The sequence below is a fragment of the Dromiciops gliroides genome, chromosome 2 (assembly GCF_019393635.1).
Source record: "Dromiciops gliroides isolate mDroGli1 chromosome 2, mDroGli1.pri, whole genome shotgun sequence".
Classification (NCBI taxonomy): Eukaryota; Metazoa; Chordata; class Mammalia; order Microbiotheria; family Microbiotheriidae; genus Dromiciops; species Dromiciops gliroides.
This window is the reverse complement of record NC_057862.1, coordinates 604,911,395-604,933,259: the sequence shown is the minus strand read 5'-3', so window position 1 is coordinate 604,933,259 and position 21,865 is coordinate 604,911,395. Positions and strand designations below refer to the sequence as shown.

The 21,865-nt window shown below is 38.3% G+C and overlaps 1 protein-coding gene across 4 annotated transcripts in view; it reads left to right on the top strand.

The window, feature by feature from the left end:
• Positions 1-17,705, top strand: part of SOCS5 (suppressor of cytokine signaling 5) — a 67,884-nt gene extending 50,179 nt beyond the window's left edge. For all 4 annotated transcript variants that reach the window (XM_043986615.1, XM_043986612.1, XM_043986613.1 and 1 more), the window contains 2 exons: positions 9,716-9,775; positions 14,213-17,705. In XM_043986615.1, coding sequence (XP_043842550.1) covers positions 14,225-15,844 — 1,620 coding nt within the window. In that variant the 5' untranslated portion in view covers positions 9,716-9,775; positions 14,213-14,224 and the 3' untranslated portion in view covers positions 15,845-17,705. The remainder of the gene's footprint in view (positions 1-9,715; positions 9,776-14,212) is intronic.
• Positions 17,706-21,865: the final 4,160 nt, after the last annotated feature.

The following is a 21,865-nucleotide window of genomic DNA, read 5'->3' as shown; positions in this document are numbered from 1 at the left end:
AAGTTTCCTTTCCCCCTCTTTCCCAAAGCAACATATTACCTTGCTGAATTGTTTTAAGAATGATTTGCTACAAAACTTTACAGGGGAAGATAGTAAGATGGATGTTGGGTCGAATGATTCAGTTCAGATATTAAGTGCCTTTTACATGCAAGACACTTCAGGAAGTGACCTTGAACCTTTCTGACTTGGAGTCTTTGCTCATAGTGCTCCCCATGCTCAGAATGCTTCCCTTACTTGCCCTCTTGGATCCTTTTCCATCTTTTAAAATACACCCCAACTGTTACTTTCTCCCCATCCCACCCTAACAAACTGGCCCCTTAAACTTCTCGCAGCACTTGGTTAATTGTCTAGTACGCGTTTCACGGAAGATCCAGTAGATTTTTGTGCCTTTCCTTTCTGCTAGAATGTGAGCTCAGGATTGGATAGTGGATACATTGTCTTATCTAAACTTTGCATCTTGCACAGTGCTCCACACATGTAACAGTAGTTTTCAACATTTGTTTTTATAAGATTTTTAGTTCCACATTTTTCTCCCCTCCCTCCCTTCCCCCCCTCCCTAAGACAGAAAGTAATCTGATATAGGTTATATATGTACAGTGATTAAGTTTTAATAAAGTATGAACAGGTCATATTATTAATAATACAGAGTTTTAAGTAGGATGATGGTGCACTTAGTTTAATTTGACTGTTAAACAACCTGGCATATTAAGTATTCTTTTGTTTTTGTTTTTGTTTTGTTTTCGGGGCAATGGGGGTTAAGTAACTCACCCTGGGTCACACAACTAGTAAGTATCAAGTATCTGAGGCTGGATTTGAACTCAGGTACTCCTGAATCCAGGGCTGGTGCTTTATCCACTGCACCACCTAGTTGCCCTGCATATTAAGTATTCTTAATGAACCAGTATCAGCCTAGGGGAATAAGTTTGACTTTGGACTTGTTCTTTTCAGCATTTTTATCAATAACTTCAATGAAGACTAGTTCTTCATATAAAATTTTTGGATGACAGAAACCTGAGGATAGCTAATATCAGGATCAGGATCCAAACAATCTTTACGTGCTGTAACAAGGCAAACTGAATTTAACAAGATTAAATTGAACAGGAATAAATGGAGACCTACACTTAGATTAAGAAAAAAAATCAAATGTACACTTAGGAGGGAACAGGATGAAAGAACAGTTCATGTGAAACAGATATGAATTGTACTCAGGAAATGAAATAGGCTGAAACCTTATTATGATCATTAATAATAACTCACATTAATAGCTCATTTACATAGCATGTTTGCAAACCAAACTATTGTCTCATTTCATCCTCACAACCCTATGAGGCAGATGTTGTACCCATTTTACAAATGGGGAAACTGAAGCTTAGAGAAGTTAAGTAAATTGCCAAAGGCTTACATATCTAGGAAGAGTATGAGGTAGGATTCAAACCCAAGTCTTACTGACTCCAAATTCAGTATTTTATCCATTATGCCATGTTGCCTTTGAAAGTATAGAAGAGGACCAGAATAAGGAATGCTTGGTTTCACTGTATATCAGAATACTGGTTATCACATTTTGTGAAGGACATTGACATTTCCAGGGGAAAGGGAAATCGAGGGGATGCCCATCAATTGGAATGGCTGAACAAGTTGTGGTATATGAACGTAATGGAATACTCTGTGATGTAAGAAATGATGAGCATGCAGATTTCAGGAAAACCTGAAAAGACTTAAGTGGACTGATGCTGAGTGAAGTGAGCAGAACCAGGAGAACATTGTACACAGTAATAGCAACATTGTGTGATGATGAACTATGATAGACTTTAGTTCTTCTCGGCAATACAGTGATCCAAGACAATTCCAAAAGACTCCTAATGCTCTCCACATCCAGAAAAGGAATTGTGGTGTCTGAATACAGATAGAAGCATACTAATTTCATTTTTTTGGTTGCTTTTTTGTTTCTTCTTTCTTGTGGATTTTCCCTTTTTTTTTAAATTCTTCTTTCACAATATGACTAATATGGAAATAAGTTTAACATGATTGTACTGTATAATCTGTATTAGATTGCTTGCCATTTTGGGGAGAGGGGAGGAAAAAAAGGGAGGGAGAAAAACTGGGAACTCAAAATCTTACAAAAATTAATGTTGAAAACTATCTTTACATGTAATTGGAAAAAATAAAATGCTTTTTAAAAACAAAGTAAAATAAAACAACAAGAAGAATTAGACTTGTCTATGTGTAAGTTTTATGTGTTGGTTTTATAGAAAGGAAAGTTTCTGTCCAATATAAAGAGAGGAACTTCCTAAAAATAACAGCTCTCCAAAAATGTAATGAGCTGTCTTGTTTAGGTAAGGACTTCCCTTGTTAGAAGTGTTCCAAGTAGAGACTGGAAGACTACTTTTCCAAGAATGTTGTAGAACCACTTGTTAGTGATGTTGCCAAAGTGATTTTCCTGAAAATGTATATTTCAAAATTTTTTCATCAAGAATGGGGGGAACTAGTCAATTAATTGGGCATGCAACTGAAAAAAAAGAAAGTTAGGAAACTAACAAATAAAAATATCTCAACTAAGCATTAAAATAGAAATTCCTGGGGACAGCTAGGTGGCGCAGTGGATAAAGCACCAGCCCTGGATTCAGGAGGACCTGAGTTCAAATGCGGCCTCAGACACTTGACACTATCTGTGTGACCCTGGGCAAGTCACTTAACCCCTAATTGCCCAGCCCCCCCCCCAAATTCCTAAAGTCAAAGAATAGGTTAACAAAATTAAAAACAAAAAATTCAATTGATAAATAAAATTAAAAGTTGTTTTAAAAACTCAGGACAACAGATAAAGCATCAGCTCATATGATTTTATAAAAGAGGAAAGGCAAACAAGTTGAGAGTATCAAAAATAAAAGAACTAACAAATGAAGAAATAAAGGATATTAAACTATTTTGTCTAAATATGTGCCCCCAAACTGATAAATGAATATTTACAAAAAATATAAGATTCATATTAATAGATAATTTAAATAATGCAATATCAGAAAAAGAAATTGAATTCTCAAATACAAATATTTGAAGTCCCCATAAGTGAATTCCCAAGGGGGGGAGCAAGAATCAGATGGATTTACAATGAATTTTATCAAATATTCGAAGAACAGTCAATCCTAATATTATGTAAACTTTGAAAATAATAATAAAAGAAGGGATCCTTGCTAATTATTTCACAGTTGATCATCATCACAATACTGTTATTACTATATACAGTGTTCTGTTCATTTCACTTTAGTTACTTAAGTCTTCCAATGTTTTTCAAAACCATTCTTGTCATTTCTTATAGCATAGTAGTATTTAGATATTGGGTGCTATTATTATTATAGTAATTATATTGAAATATTAGTATGTAATTAATATTAAAGTATGTTAATGTTATTATATTAACTAATATCATTATATTTGCTCATGTGTAGAGCAAGCTAATATAGTAAAAATGATGTTACAACTTTATTAATTTTCATACCCATCAAATGACCAAAGGATTACTTTAGAGGGCTAGAAAAAATAATAGTAGAATTCATCTGAAGTAATTAAAGGTTGGGATTCTCAAAAGGAATAATGCAGAAAAGTGGGAAGGAAGGAAACCTAGTAGTTCTGGTTCTCAAATTGTACTACAAGGCAGTAATCATCAAAACTATTTGGTACTAGTTAAAAGATTTAAATTTCAATCTGTGTGAAAGATTAGGTGTGCAACCTACAGAAACAAATGAACATAGTCTTCAGTAAACCCAAAGCCCCTAAATACTATGATAAGGATAGACTGTTTGACAAAAACTGATGGGAAAACTAGAAAGCATTGTATCAGATGCTATGTTTAGACCAAGTTCTCATTCATTATAGGTCATATTATTAAAAAAAAAATTTAGTGGAGCAAGGAAGAAATTACCTTTTGTTTTGTTTTTTTGTTTTTTGCAGGGCAATGAGGGTTAAGTGACTTGCCCAGGGTCACACAGCTAGTTAAGTGTCAAGTGGCTGAGGCTGGATTTGAACTCAGGTCCTCCTGAATCCAAGGCCAGTGCTTTATCCACTGTGCCATCTAGCTGCCCCGAGTTGAAACTGTTTAGGTAAAGGAGTTTGTGACTAGACATGGGATGGAGAAGATAAATGGACAACTTTGATTACATGAAGTTGAAAACATTTTAAACATGCAAAATCAATGGAGTTGAAATTAGAAAAGAAGGGGGCGACTCAGTGGTGCAGTGGATAAAGCACTGACCCTGGATTCAGGAGGACCTGAATTCAAATCCAGCCTCAAACACTTGAGACCTACTAGTTGTGTGACCCTGGGCAAGTCACTTAACCCTCATTGCCCGGGGTGGGGGTGGGGGATTAGAAAAGAAACCATTAGGTGGGGAAAATCTTTGTAGCAAGTTTCTGTGATAATAGTCTAATATCCAAGATATAAAAGGAACTGATTCAAATATATAAGAAGAGCTATTCCTTAATTGATTGTCAAAGCATATGAAAACAAAGTTCTCAGAGGAAGAAATTGAGGGTGTCAACAGCCATGCAAAAAAACTCTAAATCATTAATAGAGAAATGCACACTAAAATAACTGAGTTTTTGCCTTATACCTATCAGATTGGCTATGATGGAAAGGAAAAAAAAGGGTTTGGATGGGACTGGAATAAGACTGACATACTATTGCACTGTTGGTGTCACTGTGGATTAGCCTTACCATTCTAGAAAGCAATTTGGAACCTAACCCCAAAAGTTACTAAATTGTTCATACTCTTTGACAGAGTAATATCAGTACCACGTGTACAAAAACATTCATAATAGTTCTTTTCTTTTCTTTTTTTTGCGGGCAATGAGGATTGCCCAGGATCACACAGCTAGTAAGTGTCAAGTGTTTGAGACTTGATTTTAACTCAGGTCCTCTTGAATCCAGGGCCAGTGCTTTATTTATCCACTGTGCCACCTAGCTGCCCCCTTAATCTTTTAATTTTTTTTTTTTTTTAAAGAGACCCAAAGTTTCTTTATTATTTTTATTTTTTTTGCAGGGCAGTGAGAGGTAAGTGACTTGCTCAGAGTCACACAGCTAGTAAGTGTCAAGTGTTTGAGTCTAGATTTGAACTCAGGTCCTCCTGAATCCAGGGCTGGTGCTTTATCCACTGTGCCACCTATCTGCCCCTCTTTATTATTTTTTTTAAGCAAAGAACTAGAAAATAAGAGGGTATCTATAAATTAGACCTTTGCTAAACAAATTATGGCACATGAATATGATGGAATATTGTTAGAACTAAAGGGAAACTTGTATTAACTGATGCAGAATGAAATGAGTAAAGCTAAGAAAACAATTTATCAGTAACATGGTAGTGAAAAATAGCCTTAAAAGATTTAAGATTTCTGATCATTCTCATGATTAACCATAACTGCAGAGAACAGATGGTGAAAGTTGTTACCCACCTCCAAAGCATGGAAAGAGACATTTCTGAACATTGCAAATGTATGTATTTGTTTTGTTTGACTATACTTATTTGTTACAAGTATTTTGTTTCTGGCGGGTACGCATGGTGAATTTTCTATATTCTATTGGCCTTCCTAATTCTGTATAGAGAGTTTCAGCACCTAAAGGTTGGCTATCAGGTGGAAGTTTATTTTTGCCTAATCAACTTGCAGGACCTTTGAATTGAGAACATTAAAGGATCATAATTAGACCTCATTTTACAGATGAGCAAACTGAGGCCCAAAAAGTATCACCTAGAACTCTAGAGAGTCTCTGACCTGCCCAAGGCTGCACAGATATTAAGTAGCTGATTCTGTGTTTTGGGTCAGTTCTGATCCTGTATACTAAAAGTACTACTAGGCTTTGTTTTTTCTTATTTCTTTCCTCCTAACTGATGTGATGTCAGGTTTTGCTCCAGGTATTTGCTCAGCTTTAACTCCCTAAAGTACATTTGTTTGGCCGGCCTGATGTGCTCTTTTCACTTTACAGTGTTTGTTTCCCCCCATCTGCAACTCCAGATGTGCAAAATATAGGTACTGCCTGAGGTTTCCCTGTCCTTGAATTCAGTCTTATTCCTGGAGATCCTTCCCCGACAGCCATGAGTCCTACATCTGAAGGGGGCCTCTGCTTTCTTTGTTACTGGGGCAGAACTCTTCCCTGTCCGAACTTCTGAATTAGGGGAACAAGGAAATACTGTCATTTATTAAGGCAGAAAGGTGACATCTCTGGACAGGGGAAGAAAAGAACTGGGTTCAAATCCCACCTCAGAAACTTAGTAGATGTGTGTGACTCTAGGCAATCACTTAGCCTCTCTGACCCTAGGCTTTAAATAGGAATAATGGTGGCTGTAACACTTAACTCAGAAGGTTGTTATGAAGCTCAGATGAGATAATATGTGCAAAATGCCCGTGGTGGTGGTCGTGGTGGTGATTGTTACCTAGGGTGGCAAGCAGCAAAGGCAGGAGCCGAAGATGAATTCTCTTGATATCTGTCCACATACATGCATGATTTGGCACAAATGGGATACACCTGACCATCTAGAAGACCCTCCATGCCTTGCCATCCTCTCTACCCCAATATAATGACCAGAAAGAGAAGCAGATATGTTCCTTGTGCCTCGTTGCCATTTCTAAGCAGTCTCTTGCCTCTTGGCAGCCTTTTTTCCTTTTCTTTTCCATCTGAATGTATCTCCTAATTCATACCTTCTTGCTGGAATCTTCTGTCTTCTAACTTCAGTGACTTGCTCACGGCCTGTTTCAGTATCTCAGCTTCTACTCATATATTTTGATTTATGTGTTTTGTTTGTTTTAAATGTGTTTTTTCTTTTTAATTGTGAATATAAAAAATAAAATCTCAAGACATAAGAAACAAGAAAGAGGCCCATATGAGAAACTGAACTTCTATATACAGTGTTTTGGTTTTTGAAAAATGTGTACTCTTATTTTTTACTCTCTCTTGCACCTCCCAGATCCCCCTTCTGTACAGGTTTAAAGATGTTTTATTTTTATTTTTCCAATATCCATCACTTCTCCCTCAAGTAGTAGCCCTTTCTTATAACAAATACATGAAATCAAAACAAGTCAAGATATTGGCCATATTTGAGAATGCATGTCTGATGCTGTATCCCTTCCAAGAAGTAGAAGATAGGCTTAATCACTTTTTTTTTTAAGTCATGAGACAGGGAAATGGCACAGTGAATAGAGAACTGAATGTGGAGTCAGGAAGACCTGTGTTTGAATTCTACCTTAAATACCATCTATAGTAGTATGACCCTAGTTAAGTCTATTCAATTCTGTCTCAGTTTCCTTATCTGTACTTCATGGCCTCTGAGTCCTTGCCAGCTATAAATCTATGATCTTATGATTGATTACTGTTTAAATTGAAGTTCTGGAATCTTTCAGAATTGTTTCTACTTACATTTTTTTCTGAGTAGTACCTATATTCTAGTTCTTCTTCCTTCACTATCCATAGATTCATATAGTCTTTTAAATATTTTTCTTATTTATATGCTACAATAAAATTCCTTTGCATTCATTTGCTACAGTTTTTTCAGCCATTACCAAATTAATGGGCATGTATCTTGTTTCTAGTTCTTTGCCACAATAGCAAAGCACTGCTATAAATATTCTCAAACCTATTGGGAGTCAGGTGTTAAGAAATAAGGACATGGACAGCAAACACAAGAAGACTTCCCCTGGTAGAAGGGGCAGATGAGAACAGTTTGTTCCAGCTGTCATGAAGGTGGCTAGAGCAGGCACTGTGGAGCAATTAGGGCTTGGTCAGACACTGAAGTCCTCCACTGCATCCCGGGTCGTCACCAGCCATCCTGACTTTTGTCTCACTACTGGACTCTGGACTTGGTGCAACTCTGCCTCACTTCAGCCAGTTTACGTAGGTCAAGACATCACCTCTTGATTGTATTGGTGGTCTTCAAAACAAAGGATGAACAACATGGACCTGCCAAAATTATCTTCTTAAGGGACAATCTGATCATATCAGTCTCCGACTCCAAGATCTTTAGTGACTTCCTTTTGGCTTTAGGCTGCTAATCGAAGCTAGCTGTCACTATGGATAGAGCCTTGGGCTTGAAGTCTGGAAGACCTGAGTGCAAATGTAGCCTCAAAAACTAGCTGTGAGATCCTTGGCCAGTTCCTTAACTTCAGTTTGCCTTAATTTCCTCATCTGTAAAATAGGCATAATAATAGCACCTACCATGTAGAGTGGTTGCGAAGGTCAAATGAAATAATAATTGTAAAGCACTTCATTTTATAGTATCTGGTACATAGTAAGCACTTTGTAAATATTTGCTGTGGTGGTGGTGGTGATGATGATGATGAAGGATAAAGGATAAAGGATAAAATACAGAATCCTCTGCCTGGAATCCAAAGCCCTTCAAAATCTGACTCCAAACCACCTTGCCAAATTTCCTTTATATGCCTCATCTTTTTGCCCACTGTGTCACTATTCACCAAACCCAAAATACTCTCTCCTAACTTTATGCATTCACAGAAGCCACCCTTCGTGCCTGATATAGACTCTGATCCCTGCCTCTCATTACTACTCATTGGAATCCTTCTCTTCTTTTTTCTTTTTCTTTTTTTTTAAGTGACTTGCCCAGGGTCACACAGCTAGTGTTAAGTGTGTCTGAGGCCAGATTTGAACTCAGGTCTTCCTGAATCCAGGGCCGGTGCTCTATCCACTGCACCGCCTAGCTGCCCCCTTCTCTTCTTTTAAGGCTTACTACAGGTATCACTTTCCCTGATATCCTTTGATCTCCTTTGATCTCCTACCCCTGAGGTGTTCATGCTTTCTTTCATCTCTAATTCTCTTGTATTTTGTTTTTACTTATTCACCTCAGATGTTCTGTTCACCTCTTCCTGGCTTCCTCTCCTCCCCCTTTAGAATGGAAGCTGCTGGAATTCAGAGACAGTTCTATTTTTGTGTGCCCACTGCCTAGCACAGTCACTTGCACAGAGTAAACAAACATTAAATGCCTGATTGAAGTCAGGTGTTAAGAAATAAGGACATGGAGCACTCCTCACAATAACCATGTCAGGTTGGGGATAATAGAAGTCATATTCTTTCCATTTGACAGATGAGAAAACTGAGTTTCATATAAATTATGTTGAATTACCTACCCATGGTCAGAGTTGCAGAGTGTGAGAGTCAGGAAGCTGACTCCAAGTTCATTGTTTTTACTGTGCCCATAGTAGCTGTTATCATTTTTCATCGTGTTTCTGTAAATTTTTAGATGATGTTTTTTCTGATGTTGTGGAACAGACATATACAGGGAGGAAAATATCTTAGAAAAGAGTCAAGAATAATATTTTCTCTGAATGACCCTACCTCTTACTCCTTTTTCTCATACTTTAAAAAAGCATCTTTATTGCCAGAATAGTCTTTAAACTGCATGAGTATTCTTTGCCATTGGCCAAAGGAGATCCGTAAAGATGCTACTTGTCATTGCCACATGGTAGGAGAAGAGCATTGGCATTGGCTTTCTATTCCTACTTGGTTAACTCTATGTAAACCTCCCTCCTTAATCTTACCTTTATTCCTTTCTCAAGCCCACTATTTTCCTTGGGGAAAAGGGAGGAGAATTATTTGTATATATGGTAGCAGTTTTTGTTAATCTTAGAAATTCTTATTTTTGACTAAAATCATGTGCCTTAATGTCTGCATATTAATCAGTGATCAAGTAAATTGGAAGCTAACTAATATTTCTTTCCTTTATTCTAGTAACATTCCCATAATGAAGCCTGTTTGATGGGAGATGTATGTAGATGCCATTGGTTTTAGGTGAGTGAAAGACAGACATTGGAATATTGTTTGCACAATGAATAAAAATATCTATGTTCTAGAGCTTCTTTTCTTTCTAGTTTCACACTTCAGTCTTATGAACCTTTGGTCAAATAGGAGGAGGTCTGGACAGTTGCTGTAATTCTTGACTACTACTCCAGTGCCTTCATCTCAAGAGTGAAAGTCATTTGAAACCTAAACAAATTTCATTACTGCTTGACATGTACCACAATTCATTGTTAACCAAGTCAGGCACCTGCAGCCCTCCAGCTCAGAAGTGGGAGGAAGTAGAGAGGGAAGTAGGCAGACATGGGAGTATAGTGGTCCTTCCCTTCTGGCTTTTGGGAAGCAGCTGACTTCTTGATTGAAAGCTCCTAAAGAGCCCCATCTGGCAGCTGTGGTTAGTGTTTCAAAACAAAAGTAAAGGGATTGGGGGGGGGCACAGGCAAAGAAAATATGGGAGAATTGTGTGAGAGAATTTTTTTTTTTTAATTCTGCATGTGTGGAGTGATATGGGCAAGGGGAGTGGGGAATAAATGCTGTAGTGATAATGAAAATGAAGAACAAATCAGGCTTATTTGTAGAAGTGTCACATACAAGCTTTAAGTATTAATTATTTCTGTACTTTAAAAATGCTGATTTCGTGATAGGAGTATTAGAAATTTCCCTCCCAATCTTTGTAAAAAGGAGTACTTTCTAATGTTTATTCAAGACAGAAAAATAAAGATGATTGAGATTTTTACTGAGATAGGACAGTTCTGTGAATAGAAAGTTACAATACTTTTTGGAAAGAGTTGAAAATGAGGAAAAAGGGGTACAAAAACCAAAATGGTGCTTCTTAGGTATTTGTACATTATGCTAAAATTACAAAGGTAAATTCTAGTGCAAATATGCTTATGGGGCATTAATTTTTCAAATCCTAATAATAGTTAGCATCTTTCTAGTAATGTTTAAGGGTTTAATCCCAGAATGTGATAGTTGGGAGGGACTGCATTTGCTGTTTAGTCTGCTCCATACCTGAAAACTCCTCACTACAACATACCTCACAAGTGGTCATCTCTCCAAAGGGGGCATTCAGCCGGGTCTTGAAGAGGCCCATTCTCTGTTGGGATAGCTCTGTTAGGAAGTTTTTTCCTTATATCAAACATAAACTTGCTACTTTGTAACTTCCATCTGTTGCTCCTGTAGACTAGGATCAAGAAAAACAAGTCTAGACCTTCTGCCACATGACAGTCCTTTACATGCTTGAGGATTTCCCTGAGTCTTTTTTCCAAGCTAAATTGAACCCTCATACAGTACTGACTGTATGGACTAATCTTGTTTGGCCTCTTTAAAGCTCTTCAGCTTGTCAGTGCCCAGAACTGAACACAATATGTCATCAGGGAAGAGTCACACACAGTGGGAACTTCTGCCATCAGTATGCCCTAGGATCACATTATCTTTTTTGGCCAAGGGAATCAGGAAAAGCATCATGAAGAAGGTGGTGCTTGAGCTAAGCCTTGGCAGAGGTTAAGGATTCTTAGAGGCAGAGGTGAGGAGCAAGTGCATTTCAGGCATGGGCACAGTAGTGTATATGTGAGGAATGTAGAAAAGGCCAGTTTGGCTGAGATGGTTGCAGTGAGGAAAGGGAGACTGGAAAGACAGGCTGGGGCCTGGTTCTAAAGGACTTTCAAAACCAAATGAGGGGAGTTCATATTTTAACCTTCCACTTCTAAATAGTTATAGGATTATTAATAGCATACAAACCATCAGTGAAAAATGTATTCATCAAAAAAGATGAATAAGAGAGATGTGTTTCTTTTTCACCTTGGGCTCCAGTCTTGTTATTTTTGTAAATGAAACCACACACATATCACTGCAACCCAGAATTATCCAGGTATCTATAATGATGATGAATGGCCTCAGGCAGTTGGAGGTTTTATACTGCTGTAGACAAAGGGAACTGGAATCTTTTAGAAATTCATTATTCTAGGGTTAATGTAAGCAGAGCTCAGGTATTTTTGAATGTGCCAATCATCAATAGGTCCAATAAGGATTAAACACAAGGATTGGTAGAATTCTTTTGATTTCAAGGGCTCTCATGGAAATTCTAGCCTTTTCTGTCTGCCTAATGTAACTTGCCAAGTATCATGAAGAAAGCATAAACATTAAATTTACTTCTAATAGCCCTATTAAATATTGTAGAGAGATGCTATCAAAGTAGTAAAATACTGTGGGACATTATCTTTGAGTTTCATCTCATCTTTCCTGGCATGTGATGTTGAGAATTAGCTGGGAAATACCATAGGATCTGGAGGTAAAAGGTACACCCCTAGGCCATCCTTTCCAACCCTCTCACTTTACAGAGGAGGAAACTGAGATTCAGGCAAGCTAAGTAACTTGTTCAAGCTCATCCAGATAGCTTCAGTTTCTGTATGTAAGAGAATAAGTAAGTGTTTGTTAATGCAGCAGAGTGGATAGAGTGCCAGGACCAGAGTTGAGAAGGCACATCATCCTGAATTCAAATCTGGCCTCAGACACTTACTAGCTGTGTGACCCTGGGCAAGTCATTTAACCCTGTTTGCCTTAGTTTCCTCATCTGTAAAATGAGCTGGAGAAGAAAATGACCAACCACTCTGGTATGTTTACCAAGAAAACCCCAAATGGGGTCATGAAGAGTCAGACACGACTGAAAATGACTGAACAAAAACAAGTATCTACTTGTTCCAGGCAATGGGGACAGAGAGACAGAAGCAGTCCTTCTCAGGGAGCTTACATTCTGTCAAGAGAGACTACATTTAGGGAAAGGAATAAGCATTTCTGTAGTAACCTTCTATGTGCCAGGCACTGTGCTAAGCATTTTTTATAATTATCTCATTTGAGCTTCACAACAACCTCATGAGGGGTTGGGTGCTCTTGTTACCCCCCATTTGACAGTTGAGGAAACTGAGGCAAATAAAGGTTAAGTGACTTGCTCAGGGTCACACAGCTCTTAAGTGGTTGAGGTCAGACTTGAACTCAGGTCTTCCTGACTCCAGGCCCAGTGCCTTTTCTCCTCCACTTTTAACAGACATTCCTGGTGGAACCTTTGCCATCATCCCCACCTACACCTTCTATCATGATTCCCATTTGGAATGCCCGGCACAGTGTAGTTCTTTACCTTATACAGGTGCATCTTCTTCTTGGCTGGTCCTCCTCCACATTGCCACCAAAGTGCCAAATGTGGGACCTGCCTCTCATAGGAAACTTTCTAGTGTAAAAGTGAAGTCATGTTGAGAAAGAATGTCAGGAACAAGAACCTTTGTTGTGGGCACAAGGGAAAGGTCCAGGACCTAAAACACAAGACCTGGGACATAGATTATCGGGATAGAAGTGAGAGAGGAGATGTGTAGAGGCAGCTGGAGAGGGCCAATGCAGCCAGATAGAAGTCATTAGAAGAGGTGGATACAGCCAAGTTGTAAGTACTGGAGCCCAAGGAAGAGGTCTTGGAGACACTGCCTATGGACTGAACTCCCTAAGCTTCACTAAGCTCTGTGCTATCTTGCCTTATCTTAGGCAGTGAAGGCAATGTGTTTTATAGGAAGAGGGTGGGGTTTTGTTTTTCTTCAAAAAAATCTAGTTTATTTCTTGTTTATGTCACAGAGAGGGAGCTGGTTAATTAAATAGGACAGCATTCATGGGGCATGGAAGTTTCCAGAAAAGGGAAGAAGAGTTGTGCGGTGTTCTACTATGGGTTCTCAGGCCCCCAAAACAGATTTTGGGGGCTCTCACAGTGATTGTTTTCATGTGCTAAAACACTTCAGCTCTTTGCCTGCTTTCACATGAATCAGCTATCCAATTACAAGGCTCCTTTATTAATATTACCATATGAATCATATTCAGTTAATCAAGGATTTATTAAGAGGTATTTCCTTAGGTTTTTTTGTGTCAGATACCTTCAGAGTTACATAATTTCAAAAACTTGCAGAGAGATACAATAGAATGACCACTGACTCTGGAGTCAGAGGACCTAGGTTTATATTTACTCCCTGTGTGATCTGGAGCAAGTTATAACTACCATGAGCTTTGTCTGTCTCATTAGAAAAAGGAGTCTCTGAGGTCCCTTGTAACTCTGCTTCCATGAGCCTGTGATCCTACAAGTCTAAGTATCCTCTATGACAGAAAGAAAGGATAGCTAGGGATTGGGTGAAGAGATAGCCATGAACAGAATTTTGAATATTCATTCTGTGATAGCATTAAACTGATCCAATGGCTTTGCCATCCTTCAACAGAATCCTTCTCCGCCTTCCTTCCCCCCCCCCCCCCATTACACAAGAGGAAAGGCTAGTTTGAACTTTTTTTTAAAGTATACATTGCTGGCATACTATTTCTCAGGCATTTCACTTTCAGGAGGGGAGGAATTGTCTGATTTTCATAAAGCACCTTAACTAACTCATGTTTTTCCTCATTTGAATTTAGATATCATAATCAATGGATAAAGTGGGGAAGATGTGGAACAACTTCAAATACAGGTGTCAGAACCTTTTTAACCATGAAGGGGGAAACAGCAGTGAAAATATAGATGTGAACTCCAATAGATGTTTATCTGTCAAAGAAAGGAACATCAGCATAGGGGATTTGGCTCCTCAGCAACAAAGCAGTCCCTTACGAGAGAATGTTGCCTTACAACTTGAATTAAGCCCTTCAAAGAATTCTTCAAGGAGAAACCAAAATTGTGCCACTGAAATCCCTCAGATTGTAGAAATAAGCATTGAGAAGGAAAATGACTCATGCATCACTACCACGGGAACGAGACTCGCGCGGAGAGACTCCTACTCACGACATGCTCCATGGGGTGGGAAGAAGAAACATTCCTGTTCTACAAAGACGCAAAGTTCATTAGATACTGAGAAAAGGTTTGGTAGGACCCGAAGCGGTCTGCAGAGAAGAGAGAGACGATATGGCGTGAGCTCTGTCCATGACATGGAGAGTGTCTCTAGCAGGACGGTGGGAAGTCGATCTCTGAGGCAGAGGCTGCAAGACACTGTTGGGTTGTGCTTTCCCATGAGAACTTATAATAAACAAGCAAAACCCCTCTTTTCTAATAAAAGAAAAATATACCTTTCTGAATTAATGCTTGAAAAATGTCCTTTTCCTGCTGGATCAGATCTAGCCCAGAAGTGGCATTTGATTAAGCAGCACACGGCTCCCGTGAGCCCACATTCAACCTTCTTTGATACCTTTGATCCCTCTTTGGTTTCTACTGAAGATGAAGAAGATCGGCTTCGGGAAAGAAGACGGCTTAGTATTGAAGAAGGCGTGGATCCTCCTCCCAATGCACAAATACATACGTTTGAGGCCACTGCACAGGTTAATCCCTTATATAAGCTGGGACCAAAGTTAGCCCCAGGAATGACTGACATGACTGGAGAAAATGCTGTCGCCCCGCAGGGGAGCTGTGACTCAGAAGAGGACGCCACCACCCTCTGCCTGCAGGCCCGGAGGCAGAAACAGCGCCAGGGCTCTGGAGACAGCCACACCCATGCCCACGCTGGCCGCCAGGGAGCATGGAAGGTTCACACGCAGATCGACTACATTCACTGCCTCGTGCCTGATCTGCTTCAGATCACGGGGAATCCCTGCTATTGGGGCGTGATGGACCGTTACGAAGCGGAGGCCCTCCTTGAAGGGAAGCCCGAAGGCACTTTCTTGCTCAGGGACTCTGCGCAAGAGGACTACCTCTTCTCCGTGAGCTTCCGTCGCTACAACCGGTCCCTGCACGCGCGCATTGAGCAGTGGAACCACAACTTTAGCTTCGATGCCCACGATCCCTGCGTGTTTCACTCCTCTACTGTAACAGGGCTCCTCGAGCATTATAAAGACCCAAGTTCTTGCATGTTTTTTGAACCGTTGCTTACTGTATCACTGAATAGGACTTTTCCTTTCAGCCTGCAGTATATCTGCCGCGCGGTGATCTGTAGGTGCACCACATACGATGGGATTGATGGCCTCCCTTTACCATCAATGTTACAAGACTTTTTAAAGGAATATCACTATAAACAGAAAGTTAGGGTGCGCTGGTTAGAGCGAGAACCAGTCAAGGCAAAGTAAACTCCATTCAGTGCCCCAAGGAGGCTTTTATTAGATTTGCTTTTATGTGCATCCAACAGTGTACCAATAGCAAGCACATGTACCAGTATTAGTTTTTTTGAAATATCGTACCTAATCTTAGTTTTAGTATCTGTCAGATGCTCTCTGCTGTTACTTATACAAATAATTGTGGTGCCTATTGAAATAATTAGTAGAGGACAAAGCTGCACATGTTCAATAAGGCCTACCCCTACACAAACACACAGTTGCTGATTTTTCTAAATGTTTGGTTTTTAATAGTTGTAGTAATAGGATGAAGCAATTTTGGGGCATTTGCTATGATATTCTATTTCCTACTGAAGAACAAATGATTACTATTGGGTGAGCATTTCAACAGTGTGACTAATATTTGAAATGAGTATTTTTTCTAAGAATTTTTTCTATAATCTTACAAAAGTTGTAACGTTTGTAGTTCCTCTCAATCAAGGTTCTGAAGTCCAAGATGTCAGATGGCTTAGCTTGCCTGCTGCCTTTTAGAAAATGAAAAGCTCTGGCCACAAGGGCACTGTGCAGTCCACTTTTCAGTGTTGGTATTGTTTGTAATCTCCCTTTCTCCTTTACAAAGGATCCCAATCCCAGGTTTTCTAAAGAATAGTTCTTAAAACTTTAGATTCATGTGTAATCGGTAGTAGAGTTTTATTTGAAGACCATAAAGAGGAGAGAGAACATTTTTGATTAGTGCTTTAACTTGAACAGGCATTTGGAATAGCTGCTGACCACTTAGTGCTGCATGTGAATTTTTCAATGCTGACGTGCAATCTAAACTTTGATTCATGGAAACTGGATCATTTCTCATGCCCATAATCAGTTTTTGAACCATGGAAAAATGAGAAGCAAAGTGTATAGAAGCAGCCCAGACACTAGTTAGTTAATAACTAGTGTGGTTACCGAAGGTGAGCTGCATTTAATGGTTTGGAATGGCAGTATTTATCTCTTTGGTGTAAAATATGAGTCACTGATTATAATTTATAGTGTTCCAATAGAGTTAATTTTTAATGGAAAATCGGAAAGCTAAATTACAGATGTAAAAGGATGTACAAGCATCATATCTGTAAATAACTACATTAGCACCTTTTTGTCACTTAGAATAGTATGCGATACTACTTGAGGGAGCTATTTTGGAAGTAATAGCAAGTTCTAGTATTTGTTTCTTAGTATCGGACTGAATGAACAGTTCTGTCCTAGACATTTTGCACTAAGATAGTTGACTCTCCACACTTGTGTCTTTTGTTAATGTGCTCTGTACCAATGGTGAGTGCTCCTTAGTTTCTTTGCCTGCTGCTACAAAATGTTATTTTCTACCCCTCTGGCAATTGCCAAGGCTACAAATACAAGAAAAGTTATATTTGTATGCAACACTAACCCTTTTATTGTGGATGTATGTTTCTGCTTGCTGTGCCTTGTTATGGCTGCTTTCTGTGCTAATAAAGTATGTTTGGTGTTCTCCTTGTATATCTGCTGTTTTATACATTTGCAACAATTTATCTTGTAGCAAATTGAATCATTTGGGGTTTTTAATGAGATTTACCTGGTAACTAGTGTAGTTAATACAGAAAAACTGTGCAGTTGATATTGGCTTATCAGAGGAAAGTAACTCTCTGACTTTAATGTCACACATCTTTTTCAACCAACCATGATCACTTATGATGTTGAATGATGTCTATAGTTACTGCAAATTATGGACTATGCAGTTGAGTTTTTACAAGATAAAGGATTAACAGAAAATTTTGGCTAAACCTATCAATTCCTCTGCTGATTACAGGTAAAAGGCTGAAACTATTAATGTTCTATCTTTTTTTGGAAAATGATATCAATATTTCCACATTGCTTCAGAAGCGGTGGTAAAATGAAGTTTTGTTATGAACTAATAATATTAAAGCAGCATCGTTTATTGGTTTGGGGACCATTTTAATTGATACTAAATGCCCAAAATGTAGAACTTTTACCAAAGACTTGTCCATTTTAAAGCAAAATGGGGAATGAAGGGACTTTTGTAATACCTACTGCATCTAATGGTGGTCCCTAAGTGATATATACCAAAGTGTTTGAGAACTTCATCCAAACCTACTTTAAAGCATTATGTGCAATTAAGTTGTTACAGCATAATTCTATCGCCTAACTGTTGGGTCCGTTTTCTTGAGCTCGTGATGTACCTGGAAAATAAATTAAACCTCTTTTGTAAGTCCATAATAATAATTGAAAGGACTATATGCAAGTAAGATCATATTATAAAGGGGTAACTTGAAACTCCAAGAAATCACTTAATGTATGTTTTTATATGCTTGTAGCAAACTGATGTTCTAGTTATGTTGTTTTGTAGTAGCTCTCAATGGTTTTATGTGTTAAAGAATTTCATATGTTAAATGGAAATTTTTTAAAAAATGTAAATATTTGAGTTTATGTAAGCATGTATGTGTGCTAATGTCACCTATGTTTTAAGTTTTTGTGTATAAATATTAATATGCAACTTTTTGTTTTAAAAATTCTCCTAAATATTAGCTGCTTACATTACATTAAAGAAAAGAAAGAAAGAAAAAGGCATCACCAGCATGAAGTTGCACCTATGTTCATATTCACCGTGTTCTCTCTCTGAATTCTGTTGAAGCTTCTCAATCAGATTTGGGGGTTGTGATCTTTTTAAAGTGACTTTTATTTTGAAAATATGTCTTTTCAATTAAGAATGATTGAAGAATGACAAAAAGTTGATTAAGCACTCACTGTGTACCAGGTAATCACTAGGGATATAAATCCAAACAGGACAGTCTCCCTGGTCCTGTCAGCTCATGTTCTGATGGGGCAAGACAACACATGCAGGGGAAGAAAGGGGGAAGGGGCCCATAGAAGGAGTGAGTAGGATGGATTGGAAATGCCCTGAATGTAATATGGAATCCTGGTTTAGGGCAAGAGCAGACAAAAACCTCCTAGAGTCCAATAAAATGTAAATTATTTCATTTCCTAACGAAATGAGGAATACCACATCTGAGACAAATTGCTAATCCTGACATTTTATTTGTGAAAATGTTTTATAGATGCAGACTTAGCCAAATAATAGATTTTTCAGATCTCATATAAGAATCATTTGAGGCCTTAATAATATAAACATGTAAGAAATTTTTATGTACTATATAAACATTCAGTGATTTCATAATGTCCTCATCTTAATTCTGGTTTATATTTGCAGTAAAGTGCATTAGAGAGGTAAATCATTCCTTAGTATCTTTCTAGCCCAACATGATCCGGTTTTCTTCTAGAATGGGATTGCTTATTTAGATGCAGTAAGTATTTAAAATCATGATTATATTTACATTTATCAGCTATAAGTAAGCTGAAAAAAATAGACGTGCTCTTACGAAGAAGCTGACACATGGTAAAAGTATGTAATTGTTGGAACCTCATAGAAACATCTACCAAAGAAATGTAATTTCCCCTTCCATATATTCACATTCTTTTGTTACTACTTATTTTCACTTCCATACCTGTGTAATAATCGAAGTTAACACTAGAGACCATGGGCACCAAGCACAGACTTCTGCCAAGGGAGTGAGTTGTAACTTGGATGGAGATTTCATGAGTTTAAATGAATATGTGATCTCACCGATGTCTATGTTCCCAGCTCACAGCGAAGACTTAGGGATATGTCATTTATTGTAAAGTTCAGGGAGGACCTGAGGACCAACCAGCCTGCTTCTCCCAAACAAAGGTGGTGACGCCTTTGGAAACAACTCTAGACATGGGCTTTTTTTTTTTTCAGGACAGTGAGGGTTAAGTGACTTGCCCAGGGTCACACAACTAGTTAGTGTCGAGTGTCTGAGGCCGGATTTGAACTCAGGACCTCCTGAATCCAGAGCCAGTGCTTTATCCACTGCACCACCTAGCCGCCCCCAGTCACTTCACTTCTCATGGGGCAGCTAGGTGGTGCAGTGGATAGAGCACTGGTCCTGAAGTTGGGAGGACCTGAGTTAAAATCTCACCTCAGACACTTAATAAGCTGTGTGACCCTGGGCAAGTCACAACCCCCAACTGCCTCAAACATCCGGGGCCATCTCCAGTCATCCTGATGTATATCTTGCCATTGGACCCAGATGGCTCTGGAGGAGAGAGTGACATTGGTGACCTTGTACAGCCCTCCCTCACTTAAATCCAATTCACTGCAAGTCATGACATCACCCAATGTCATGGTCTTCGAGAATGAAAAACAACAATAGTGTTCTATGCAATCCTAAAACAATAAGTTATAGAGATGAGATGTTAGTAAAGGGAGTTTTCTTACTATTTGGAGACCCTAACACCATTGAAATTATAGTAATTCTCCCATCAAACAGCATTTAAATTTCTAGAAAATTCATTTATTACATAGAAAACAAACATTTAACTACAAATATCCATGGCAACAGTGTTCAAATTGCCTTTTGAAAATAAAGAATTTTAATAATACTTCAATATATATGCCTCGAGGAACCTATCTTATTAATATAGGTATTCTTTAGTACAAATGATGACCCATACACATTTTGATTAAAAGATTAGAATTGCCATTAAGTCATAATATACTTATTCACATAGAAGCTATTGATGACTTTCCAAACAAGTTCTTTAAAATAGAATTTTAGTGGTGATATTAAACTTATAAAGCTTGTTAGCTATAGTCAAATTTTAATATTTTAAAATAATAAATGCATGTTGAGAAAGCTATCCAATCTGCATCATAACAGACATTTATGGTTAAATTGAGTTACACTTGTGACAGTGAATGCCCAAAACCTCTGATAAAGCAAAATTTGACATCTCTTGCACAGAAAGCTCTTGTGCTGTGTTTAAAAAGCATAGTTTACTAGAACTGCTAGAGTACTTCACAGTTGCCCCCTAGTCCCTTACCATTTAGTTCTTTCCCATTTTTTTTACCATCCAACCAGGACTAAGATGGCATTGGGCAAGTGTTACTGAATTCATGTAATTTTTTTGGTTCAAGACTTTGCATATTTAACATCAAGTATTAAAATACAATAACTAGTTGTATTGGCTGATTTCTAGGTCAGTCATTTAGGCCATGCTATTGAGTAGAGACAAATCTTCAGGTGGTTGACAATTACTAAAATTGTAACATTATTAGGGGGCAACTAGGTGGCGCAGTGGATAAAGCACCAGCCTTGGATACCTGAGTTCAAATCCAGCCTCAGACACTTGACACTAGCTGTGTGACCCTGGGCAAGTCACTTAACCCCCATTGCCCCGCAAAAAAACCCAAAAAAACAAAAAAATTGTAACAGATTAGACCCACAGAGCTGGTAATTATACATCCAACTTTTAGGTGCTGCAGGGAAAATACCATAAAAAATGTAGAAGATAAGAATTCTGCCCTTATAGAGCTTATGAACTTGTTAGGGAAAACAAAATGTGTGCTTAATGATTTAAGGTTGCACAATGATAAATTCCAAAATGATTGCATGAATATTTAGTAGGTGCAGGAAGAGTAAGGTTAGGCTAGTGCAGAATGTGATGGCTCTGCAATGATGGGAAAAGCATACACAAGTCTAGGCCAGGGTGAGAAATAAGTTGTTGCATGACATAAGAATGACTTAGTTGAATTGATTAGGGTAGTGAAAGCATTGGATATGGAATTGGGAGACCTAGGTTCCAGTCCTGGTTTTGGTATTTCCCATATGAGACCTTGGGGCAAGTCACTTGAGCCCAATTTTAACTGTAAAATAAGGGTAATATTTTTAACTACCTCCCCCACATTGTTATTTGTAAACCATAAAAGTACTATTATTAAAGTAGTTATTATTGGAGAGGGTGAATTAGGATATAATGAGAAGTTAAGCTGGATAAATGGAAAGGAAGGGTTGAAATGTTTCACTATTAGGCTGATATTTTTTAAGTAGAGGTTCTCAAACAGGAGTGAATTACGAGTATAATGCTTGAGGAAGTGTTCTAGCAAATATAAGTCTGATGGATTAAAGTCAGCAAAAGCTGAATGGAGAA